Source organism: Motacilla alba, chromosome 18, assembly GCF_015832195.1.
Source record: "Motacilla alba alba isolate MOTALB_02 chromosome 18, Motacilla_alba_V1.0_pri, whole genome shotgun sequence".
Lineage (NCBI taxonomy): Eukaryota > Metazoa > Chordata > Aves > Passeriformes > Motacillidae > Motacilla > Motacilla alba.
The window spans coordinates 3,259,378-3,271,619 of NC_052033.1; the positions used below are offsets into that span (position 1 = coordinate 3,259,378).

At 42.7% G+C, this 12,242-nt stretch overlaps 1 protein-coding gene across 1 annotated transcript in view; it reads left to right on the top strand.

Annotated features, from left to right (window-relative positions):
• The window catches only part of TBCD (tubulin folding cofactor D), a 121,734-nt gene that overhangs the window by 6,808 nt on the left and 102,684 nt on the right, over positions 1-12,242 (top strand). Inside the window, exons 7-9 of the mRNA XM_038156786.1 lie at positions 1,610-1,665; positions 3,802-3,934; positions 11,371-11,416. Coding sequence (XP_038012714.1) covers positions 1,610-1,665; positions 3,802-3,934; positions 11,371-11,416 — 235 coding nt within the window. The remainder of the gene's footprint in view (positions 1-1,609; positions 1,666-3,801; positions 3,935-11,370; positions 11,417-12,242) is intronic.

Below are 12,242 nucleotides of genomic sequence, written 5' to 3' on the forward strand. Positions count from 1 at the left end.
TATTCACATTCTGGAGATAGCCAAGGTGAGGAGAGCTCGTCCTGAATGCTTTCAGACCTGGGGTATTTGGCTCAATCATCCACTATTTGATAAGCATTAATATATTCTGTATATTCACATCCTGGAGATAGCCAGGGTGAGGAGAGCTCGTCCTGAATGCTTTCAGACCTGGGGTATTTGGGCTCAGTCATTCAGTATGTGATTAATATGTTCTGTATATTGGCATTCTGGAGATAGCCAAGGTGAGGAGAGCACATCCTGAATGCTTTCAGACCTGGCATGTTTGGCTCAGTCATTCAGTACATGATTAATATATTCTGTATATTCACATTCTGGAGATAGCCAAGGTGAGGAGAACACATCCTGAATGCTTTCAGACCTGGCATGTTTGGCTCAGTCATTCAGTACATGATTAATATATTCTGTATATTCACATTCTGGAGATAGCCAAGGTGAGGAGAACACATCCTGAATGCTTTCAGACCTGGCATGTTTGGCTCAGTCATTCAGTACATGATTAATATATTCTGTATATTCACATTCTGGAGATAGCCAAGGTGAGGAGAACACATCCTGAATGCTTTCAGACCTGGCATGTTTGGCTCAATCATCCACTATTTGATAAGCATGAATATATTCTGTATATTCACATTCTGGACATAGCCAAGGTGAGGAGAGCACATCCTGAATGCTTTCACACCTGGGGTATTTGGCTCAATCATTCAGAATGTGATAAATATTAATATATTCTGTATATTCACATCCTGGAGATAGCCAAGGTGAGGAGAGCAAGTCCTGAATGCTTTCAGACCTGGGATATTTGGCTCAATCATTCACTATGTGATAAATATGAATGTGTTCTGTATTTTCCTCAATGATATTCTTTCTGCATATTATTTAAGCCTGTATTTTTGTGTCTAATCTGTAAAGAATTTTTTCATACTCTGGATCTTCAATCTGTTGATTGCTGCTTTAAAGTCAGGTGAACTTGTTTTCCCTGATGTAATAAACTATTTCATCTGAGATAACCCCCTGCCTTTGAATATGTTAGAGGCTTTCAACTCATGAAAGTGCCAGAGAGCTTCTCTGAAAGCCAGATCTGAGGATTTCTAGGGAAAATCACTGTTTGATCAGAGTGAGTGACTTTGGAAGCTGTGACTCTGTGAAGATTTTTAAACAAATACATGAAGTTCCAGTGGGTGTCAGCCCAGGTGGCTGACTTGTCATGCCTTTGAGATAAAAATAAACCACCCCCTTCCCTACAGGTACCCACAGCTCAGGCTTTTGACACTTGCAGCACTGAGGGGCTTCCTGCTTGCAGGCCAATGTGTCTGTGAGTTAAGGCTTCAGCAAATGAAACTTCAGTAATCAACCTGCTTTGAAAGGCACACAGAAGGAGACTCTGCCTCAGATACAATTTGTTAAATGGGAAAATGAACTTTCTGCTATCTTTAATCTCAGTTTGTAACCATAATGTCATAATGTGTGTAATCATCATCATATTTGTCATGAAAGTGCTCAGTGGTGTATTATGTACAGAGCTGTTACGTGGTTGATTTTCTATCTCCATGTATGAATTCTTTGACAGTCAGTTTTCTTTTCCCTTCAGTGTTACCTGGTTGTCAGTGACAAGGCTCGGGATGCAGCTGCTGTGCTGGTGTCCAAGTAAGTCTCTTTTGTGCATCTTCCCATTCCTCGTGCTGTTTCTTCATCTGACATGACAGGGTTGGGAGGGCTGGGAGTTGCCAGCTGTCTGTGGGATATTGCTGTTTGCTTGAATTGGATGCAGCAGTGTTTGTTGGGAATACTGCTTCCTGTGCACGTGAAAATAAATTACAAAATAAATTAAAAATAATAAATTGATAATAATAATAAAAACCCCAAATAATAATAAAAATTACAAAATAATAAATAAGCAGGGATAGCACACACATGTCTCTTGTTTCAGTATCGATTCCAGTCCACATTCCTGGATATTCTAGGGGAAGTCAGCTCGGGTTGGGACTGATGTGGGTTTTTTCCCTGTTTAAAGCAGTAAAAGCCCTGCTCTGCACTGCAGCCTGTGCTCAGCAGAGGGCGCTCATTAATTTCATTAATTTTAATTAGGAGAGTGTGCTCAGCACAAATATGGGGACAGAACACTTTAGGCTGGTTCTGGTACCAGGTGTGCCAGGCTGTTATGGTGCCGTATAGTGGATTTAAAATTATTTAGTTTATTATGAAAACACCATTTTCAAAACAGCCCGCTGATCAGAACACTTCACCAGAAATTAGAGGGCTGCCTCCAAGGCCTTTTCCCCTGTTCTCACATCCCCAAAGCCAGTTCTGAGCATAATCAAGCTGACATGAGGTTTGTGTGCCATCTCCCTGGAGCCGGACTGTTACTTGGGTGGGCAGAGCACAACGGTCCTGGGACACATGGAGAGATAAGATACAGGAGTCTGACTCTGCAGCATGCTCTGAGAAAGTCCCTGGGGAGCAAGAGAATGTCTGGGCCTTGCTTTGTGCTCCAAAGAAGGGGATTAATTTCAAGTGAAGTTTAGAAACATCAGGATTTGAGACCCCCTGTGTTCCAAAGTGAGCTGATTCTCACAGGGCAGAGGAGCTGGAATGTATTTCATGAATTCTCCTTTCTGCCTGCTCAGTGAGTGGCTGCAGTAGGAGGAGATGAGGCTGATCCTTATCTTGGTCTTGGTCTGGAGGTTAGGGCACTCCTTTGAGAAAGAAAGATTTAAACTCCTCGGGGCTGAGGAAGGGTCTAGGAACCAGCTCAGCCACTTCACAGGTCACTTCTCTCACGTGTGCCCTTGGGCCAAAGGCAGCCTCATCCTTCAACCCAAACCAGCCCTCCTGCAGCTCACCCCAGGTCCTCACTGTTCTGCTGCTGAGCACCACAGGGGCTGGCTGGGAAGCCAGTCCATCCCAGCAGCTCACTGCTGAGGTGTTTTCTGTATTTATTGTATTTAATACTCCCTCAGTCAGCTCTGGGGGCTGTTCCCCAGTTATCTGTAGGTGTAGGAAGGATCCAGCTCCTGGCTCTGGGGCACATCCTCTTTGAATTTCATGAGTTGTGCTGGGTGGGCTTCCCCATGTGCCTTGTTTCCTGTGGGTGAGTTGAGAACAAGTGTAGTCTGAATTGCTGCTGCAGCAGGACCTGGTTTGTGAGTGCCAGGACACTGAAGTGATGCCTGCCTGCAGCTTGGCTGCTCAGGGGAGGCCTGAGAATAGGTTTATGGTGGTTTAGCCATGAAAATCATCTTTTCCCTTTTCTAAGATGGCTAAAAACGCATCTCTTCACCCACCTAGTGTGTTAAATAACAGGTGCTTGACCTTTTCAAATATCTGGAACCCCAAATGTAGCCCTGCTGGTTGCTCTTTCTGGGCCTGACTGCTGACAGACAGTGCAAAAGGGACCCAGTGCTGATTTCCACTGATTTTCAGATTTGCAGCATGGCTGTTTTTGGTGAGAGAGGTCAAGTTTCATTAATTCTAATAGAAATAATTTCTTAAAAGCTTTGGAAATTTTGTTGCTTTACAATTACGATAAGAAATTTCTAGAACCCAAGTTTTAAGCTGGGTTTGAAGTGAAAACAAAATTCCAGATCAGAGCCTTGCTCAGAAACAGATGGGCTAAACATAGGATGGTTTGGAAAGGTTCCCACCCTCAGTGATCTGGGGAAAAGCACATTGAAGACTTATTTCCAGGAACTACAACCAGTTTGGATAGGAGGAAAAATCATTTTTCATTGGGTGTCATAAAGTCAATGGCTGCAATGTTTTCTTTTTCTTTCCCTGTGACAGGTTTATTGTCCGCCCTGATGTCAAGCAAAGCAGGATGGCAGATTTCCTGGACTGGGTGCTCTCCATGTTATCCAAATCCTCCTCCCAGACCATGGAGGGCACTGTCATTGTGAATGGCATGCTCCAGGCCCTGGTAAATACTGGTTTTCCCTTAAAAGACAGACAGTTGGGTTTATGGACATCCTATACTGCTACAGGAGGCCTTTGACACCAAATGCACAGAGGGGTTCCTGGCAGTGAAAAAGGAGAATTTCCTCCACAGCAGTTTAGACAATATAACTTCCCCTGCGTGTGTATTTTCCTTTTATGTCATCCCCAAATGAAAGTAAAATTGCCAGTAGAGATGCTCATAAATAACTCTCAAAGTAGCTATCATTTCAGTAAGTTTGAATTTGTTGCTAATCTGAATGAATTTTTTTGTTTAGTGCCCTTTCCTTGTGAATTGACAGTGGTGTGTGACTCAAAGAACTGAATTCTTAGTTTGGGTTTTAAAATGAATATACTGTGCATGGGGAAAAAATCTGCAGTACCTGAACTGCTGTTCCATGGCACTGCTCCTCTTGTACATCTCAAGAAGGGCTATTTATAAAAACATTCTTGTAGTTTTACACCTTTAAAACGATGGGGTGTGTTTGGAAATTCTGGGGTCCAGTTTTGATGTCCGAATGTATTTGGGCAGAATGGGTTTGTGTGGGGGGAGGAATTGTTGTTCCTCCTCGGTTTGGTTGTTGACCAAGGCAGTGCAGGTGAAGACAGATCACGAGCCCTTGTGCAGTCTTTGCAGTTGCACAGGTTTGAGGATTTGCTGGTGTTTGTACAAGTTGTGATAATTTGCATAAATTTGCTGCTCTCCTTAACCAGTCACGAAGAGGACTTGTGTGCAATGTACTAAACATCAAAGCAAAAGTCTGGAGCAAGTGTGTGGGGTGCGAGTTTTTTTTTTAGTTGTTTCTTTTTCCTCTCGAGCTCTTCCAAATCAGAAAGGAGAAGAAATGATCTATATTTAGAATAACTGAGGACCTGCTGCTTAAGCAGGAGGAAGCGTTATTTGTGTGCATTGCAGCGTTTCAAAAGACAGAATGATGTTTCATCATTTCATTGTCAGATCTGGAAAGGGAGTCTGACTGTTTGCCATTCCCGGGGCATGATGAGACCTGCAGGATGTATAATGCATTAGTGTTTTGTCATAATTCCTTTGAGTTTGGCTTTGGCTCCATCCACCTGTTCATTAGTGCGCACTAAGCGAAACAGGTGAATACTCAACAAGTAGAATCGAAACCAGAATGTGATACAATAGACCTGGGAGCAGAGCCTGCTGCTTTGCTTTTCTGGGATTTTTTTTTTTCCCCCTTCTCCACAGCTCGTAATTCCTGTTCCAATTGATAGATACGAGCAGATTTGTCAAGCTTTTTCTCGCATTTAGTCGTCAATTTCTCCTTTCAGTCGCTACAATGAGTTGTATCATTAGGGAGTAAAGGTTTTCAGAATGGTATGTGAGTGCATGTAGGTGCTCAAGGACAGCAGAAAATATTTATTTCAAGAGTTAAATGTTATAAATATCATATTTATATATAATGACATATATTTTTAATATTTTAATAAATGACATATACTCTTAATATTTTAATATTAAGAATTTTGTCTCACACTTGGAGCAACACTATGTTATCAAAAATATCAGCTGAAAATAAATGTTCAAAATAAGTAAACACTTCTCTTTAACATGCAAGATTCTAACTTCAAGCAGATATAATATATTCTATTTATTCTATAAATAAACACAATGTATTTTAACATAACAAGTAATCACTAAATGTGTAAAGCAGAGCACATCCTCATGAGGGGCAACTAAAAGTTGTGGCAACAAGCTTCAGAACTCTTTGCCCTTGGATTCCTCCAGCACTTTGTTACTTTAGAGTCAAACTGCAGCTGCTTGACCATGTCTCTGAACAAGCAGGAGAAAAAAGACCATTGTTGAGTTTCTGGTCAGTACAGCAAGGTGGGTTTTGGGATTGTGCAGGTTTTGGGGATGATGTAACCCACCAGGGTGGGGATAAAAAGTCTCTCCACATCAGAGCAGGGTGGGTTTTGGTTGCGTTAGGATTTTGTGCCACTTATGGTCCGCGTTTACTGAGCGGCTCCGAGCGAGGCTGGCATGGAAAAATTGCTCGGAAAAGACACGAAACTCCTGCATTTCAATGAAGTGAAACTGCAAGTCAGGGACGCAGTGAGTAGTTGGCCGTGGCTGACTTTGATCTGCCTCCTCGTGGCCGTGAGCCTGGCTGATCAGGTGTGTGCTGTGTTTCATCTCACTCAGCGTTCTGTGCAGAACGAGTCCGGCCGTTCCGCGGCTCCTGTCGGAACACGCACCCCGCCTTGCATATTGTAATTGCACTGGGGCCTGTGGCTCTCTGCTCCCTTCCACCTGTCCTCAGGAACTCACCGTTTCCCAACGGGGGGCACCAGCAGGCACCTCTGCTGACGCTGTTTCAAACTCAGTGTTTCAAACTGCCCTCCTTTGTTGAAACCTCTGTTGCGCTATGGCATTTAATTCGCTTCCCTACTCCTGTCCTTCGGCATTTGAAGGACTGAAAATGTTGGATTCTTAAGTGATTGCTACTTTTTTATACCATTTGTTTACTTGAAGGAAACTTCTAGCCTTGTTTCAAGAATCTGCATTTTAAATTCTCTTGGTCTGGAGGTTTGCTTTTAAACCTGCCATTATATCAAACAGCTTTTTAGTTATCGCTGCAGGGCGCAGCACTCCCAGTTCTTGCGTGACAGAGATGTCATCACGTTGAGGTAGCCTTGGGCACTGAAACTTATTAAACCTTATTTGTTTTATAAGTGATTCAGTATACAAGTGTGAGTAATAATTAAAAAAAATAAAACGCCCTACACAGTGATCTGATGAAACTCGAGAGTCTTAAGAACGAGGCATTTCCCTGAGCTGTCTCTAATGCAAAGGTTATTTAGCAATAGCTACATGCTTATGTAAATTTGGCTCCAGGGAAGAAAGAACTCTCTAACTCTATTCTTTCAGACCCAGAGGCACAAAAATAGAATATTTCCAAATAGAATGTTTCCCAAGTCTCTGTATTTTTGGCATTCTCAAAGAATTGTCTGTATTAGGATTGTCTATTGGCACTATTTTTTAAAAGAAAAGGGGTTGTTGCTTAGTGGTTTGGTGATAAAAGTGTAGAAAAAGCAGTGTTGGTGAGAGGTACAATGTTCTTATGTCTGCAGGTACCAAGGGCACTGACTCCTTTCTGCTCCTGTCATTTCTCTCCTGACTGTCACAGAGTATTTCTTCTAATGTGGCCTTGTCTGATACTGCTGGGTTTTTCTCTTCTCACCAGAACTTTTGTGGTCCATTCCAGATTCAGAAGTTCTGTTACCATAAATCTCTTTCTTTTTCTTGTTAGAGTGTAGTACTATCTCAAGCTGCTAAATGTTTTTTCTTTCTGAGTATTTAAAATCTGTGGGTTTTGGTAATCTCAAGATGGAAAGGAGATACTCTGCCAGCTTTCCATGTGTTAGTGTAAACATTTCAGATGTTCAGCTGATAAATAACTGGGATCACATGAAAGCTGCCATCACTGTGTTGGTGTCTGTCAGTGCTGGTGTCATGTTGATGCTCAACACCCAAACACGTGCAGCCCACAGCAGGAATGCTGCTTGTGGGGAGGCACAGTAAGAGCAAGGCCTTTAACTAACCCATTTTACCTTCAGCTGCACGTAGAATGCATTAAATATTCCCTCCTTCCGAGCGAACTTCAGTTCTGCCAGCATGTTCTCCCTCCCTGCTCCTGGCCCCGAGGCAGGGATGGCTGGTGGCATTCCCGGGGTGTTGTGTGGCTACCAGGGGGTGCTCCAGAGCAGCGCAAGGGATCATTTCCTGCTCTTCCCAGCGAGGCTGGAATTATCCTCCCAGTCCTCCTCTTGGTTACAACCAGAGGGTACATCCAGACTCGTGTCTCCTGCTCGGCAGGAAGATCCACTCACTCCCCACCAGCCAGGCCACCCCTCATGGTGATTTGTGTAGCTTGGGGAACAAGTCCTGGAGATGATCCCGACTGATAGATCTCCTGCAGGTCGAGCCCAAAGTGGGTTATGCAGACAATTGGCAGGTGTGGTGTCTCTGCTGGGATTATTAAGAAACTGGGCTTTGTTTGCCTTGCCCTGCGCTGTTTCTAAAGCAGAACCAGACTTGACAGTCGTCATTGCTTGCACACCACTGATTTTCTCTAATTTGTAGGTGGCTTAATTATTTATAAGAGAGGGAGTCACATACTTTTCAACAGCTGAGCAGGTTGGGTAGGTTGCTGTGTGCTCTGTCCTGGTTAGTGAGGAGCCCGTGGCGTGGCTGCCCCTGCCGGGATGCTCCGACAGGCGGGCTCCTCGTGTCAGCCCTGCTGACACCCAAGTGCCTGTGCAGCTGGCAAACCAAGCTTATTAATTGCTTTGTTTGTATCAGATTTTTGGAAATGGTGTGCCTTGGAGATTTTTCTTCCTTCAAGGCAGGAAGTTTCAGCTGGGTACTGTAATGCTGTAAAGCTCTTTTTGCTGCTTTTTTTTTTTCCCCCATGATTTTCATGAACATTTCTTTTTTTTTTGTACGACCCCTGTAAGCTCCAGGTTTACAGTATTTTTCTGAAGGAGTAACTTTGCTGTACATGCCTGACTGTTGGTAGCATATGCTAGAAGAAAATATTTTTTCTGCTTTCCCAAAAGCCAGCATTGGTTAAAGAGCTCTTTTATTTCCTTTGAGAAAAATATATCTATTACAATCAAAAGTTTTAGAGATTTGGACTTGGGGATGCTTTTGCATGCTTTGATTCATAAATAAATAATGAACACTTCTCTTCTTGTCTTCTCTACACTCAGAAAAAACCCCAGACACTGAATTTTCTTCTGTGTTGAATATATGAAGAGTAGTTCTCCACAGTTTGGCTGTTACCTATTTACTTCTGCAAAATTTATTTTTGAAACAGCTGTTAAACTTCTCTGACACAGAGAAATACCTGATGCATCAGTTGTAGAAGCTCCAGGAGCCTGCTCCAGGGTTGTATCTGACCCCCAGTGCACCTCAATGGGTGCAGAAAGAACTTTCTTCCCACTCAGACAATTGGCATTTTCAGCTGTGTTTATTCCTAAACCATTTGGGAACATATTTTATTGATCAAAAGTCATGTGAGTATTATGGCCCTTTAAAGAAAGTCAGTTATTAATTCAAATTAATAATTATTAATTAGCTATGGTGTGGCAATTTTTACTTCCCCTAAAAACTCGTATGGATAAAATAAAACCCCTTAATGCACATCTCAGTTGATTTATAGCTGTTGGCACAGTGATTTTATTACAAAATGTGTATTATAAATCCCCATGGTAGGAGTAGATGTTCTGTGTTGAAAATAGCTGTTATTTAAGTTTTAGTGAAACTGCTGTAATGTGTGTTTCACTTTTTTGTTCAGAAAAATAACATAAATGATTATGAAATGGAACCTGCCAAGGTTGCTGTTCTAAACTGATTCATAAGTGCATGAGGAAAAGCATTTTTAAAAAAATACTGTGCAATATTTGAGTTTTTCTCATTTTCTGCTTGTGTGTTGGTTGATTCCTTCCATCTCTTCAGAGGTGGCACCTTCCACTTGTGTTCTTCCTGAGCAGTCAGGACTTAATTCAGACTTGGACTCAAGGGTGTGAGAACACGTGGAGAAGCTTGGAGAAAGGTGCCAGAATTTGGGAACTGCAGACTGCAAATGGCTTGGTTTGAGGATTCTGTTCCAGCTCCCCAGCAGTGTGCTGAGAACACACACCCAGAGGGGTGCCCAGGAGCATTCCCAAGGATCTGTTCAAAATCTCTGCATTATCACTGCTTGAGGAACTGCACTGGGCTTTGTTTGAATGTGCTTGAATGTAATAATAATAATAATAATAGGAATAGTAATAATAATAATAATAATTGGAGTGAAGCCTGTGTGTGCCTTGAAAACAATGTTTGCTGTTAAGTTAGGCAGAAAGGAGAAGGAATTGTGAGGAGGGAGGGAAGGAATTGTGAGGAAGGAGAGAAGGAATTGTGAGGAGGGAGGGAAGGAATTGTGAGGAAGGAGGGAAGGAATTGTGAGGGTGCAGGGAAGGAATTGTGAGGGTGCAGGGAAGGAATCGTGAGGAGGGAGGGAAGGAATTGTGAGGAGGGAGGGAAGGAATTGTGAGGATGCAGGGAAGGAATTGTGGGGGTGCAGGGAAGGAATTGTGGGGGTGCAGGGAAGGAATTGTGGGGGTGCAGGGATGCTGCTGTGTCTCCAGCATCCACAGCAAAGTGTGTGGAGAAGCCAGTGATGGGGTTTTAAAGCAGAACACAGGAACAAAGTGATGAAATGAGTTTCTGCGTGTTTCTACAAAGACAGAAAAGTTTTAGAGGAGCTCTAGATTTGTTGTACCAAGCTTTGCTGGTCCTCCAACATATATTTTAGGCTTTTTTAGTACAATCAGAGTTTTGTTGTATGTCAGTGGGAAATGTTTGTATTGTTTTTGACACTGACTTTATATATTGCTAAAAGCCAATTATATATAATTGGCTGTGCCAATTTATATATTTGAAGTGATATTTATTTCTGTTGGCTGGGCCTGAGTTCATTCTATTGCATTGCTGCTTTGTAAAAGTCATTTTTAAGGGAGCCCTGCTGCTTGCCTGCATTAACACCTCAAATAATTTGACATGTAATATGAAATTCCCATATATAGCTTGTAGTAGTGCTGAGTTGTGATCCTGAAATGCAATTTAGTAACCAACCAAAAGGGGCTGGGTGCACAGCCCCAGGGTGTTTTTCTTGCCTGTGCTGCTCGCAGCCACGCCTGCAGCGCGGGAGGCATGTGTGTGTGTTTGGTATGTGTGAGAAAGTACCTCTTTTTAGGGGAACTCTGTTCTTGTTTAACTCCCAGGCATATTTATTGAGGAAGATTTTGCTTCTGGTGAGTGCCAGGGCAAGGACAAACAAGTGCCTGGCCAGGTTTTTGCTACAAGGGGAGCTGAGGAAGCTTTTAATGTGTAACGTGTTCTGTCAGGTGTTAATAGTCCCTTGTCTGGCTGCAGCGCTGGGGTTTAATCTCACTGGGATATTTAGCTGCAGATAAAGTTCCCTGGGCACAGGAATTGCACTTGGCCTGCTGGAGGTGTATTTGCAGGTGTCTGAAGGTGGTTTAGTCTCTCACAAGCAGTGGTTGCACCACGCTGAGCTCCTGTGACCCAGCACTGAGCCTGATGTGTCAGGGACCTGAGCTAGCCCAAAACTGGTGGCGTTTTTCTTTTCTCATTTTTTATTCTGTTGTTTTTTGTTTTTTTTTTTCTTTTTTTCATTTTCTCTTGAGTGTTTTTTGGCCACCTCAGTCCCCTGAGCAGTTACCAAGAAGAACTGCGCCCTGAGACTCTTCCTTTTATGCTATTTAAATCAGCAAACACTACACGTTATTGTGAGAACATTAAAAATATTTTAGAGCTAAATGCTTGATATATTGTGTTACAGAATCTCTGTATTCTCATGTCTCTGTTCCCTATTTTAATTGTAGGCACAGCTGTTTAAACATGGCAAGAGAGAAGACTGTTTACCATATGGTAAGTTTGTAATAGCCTGGGTTCAGTTTTTCAAGCCATTGCAGTAGAAAAAGGAAAGGAAGATTAACCTGGTGACAAGTGGCTCTGAAAGGAGTAAAATCCACAAGGATAAAGAAGGGAAAATGAGGCAGCAAAAGCAGAAATGACTGTGAGGGAGGAGCAGATGGCACCAGGGAATGTTGTGTTGGAGCAGCACATCAGAGTTTCGCAGGTGATCACACTGGCCATTGCTGTAGCACACAGAAACTGCTGGATGTGGAAAATATTGGTTTGAAATTCAGTTGAGCATAAACTGGTTTTGTACATATCACTGCTGGAAGTTTTGCAGAGACTCTTAAAGTTTTAATACAAACGCAAGGTTTCAGAAAACCCAAGTTTTAAGAACCAGCTGTGTACAGGACACAGCTGGAGTCATGTTGGGATCATTTTGAAATAAGAGAAGTTTTTTAGTGAAAAGAGATTATACTGGGTGCAATTAGGGATAGACAGGAAACCAGAAAAAGAGAGTATGGAGGTTTCTGAACAGTGTGGCTGCATTTTGGAATTAGGTTTGTCTTGGGGTGAATCTTGAAATAGGATCAGAACTGACTGCAATGCGATCTTGGGCCTTATTGATAGCAATAAAGGGAGGCAGGGGAAAATGGTGGCTAGTTCCAAACACTGCAAAAGGCCTGGTCAGTTTTGTGGAGCTTATCCAAGTTCCAGAAATGGGTTTGTGCCATTCACAGGAACCAAGCAGGGGTTTAGGCTCACTTTAGAGTGTGTGTGATTTCACTCATGAAGTTATTTTGGCCCTGAGAAGAAGCTTTTAAAGTCTGGTGCTGGA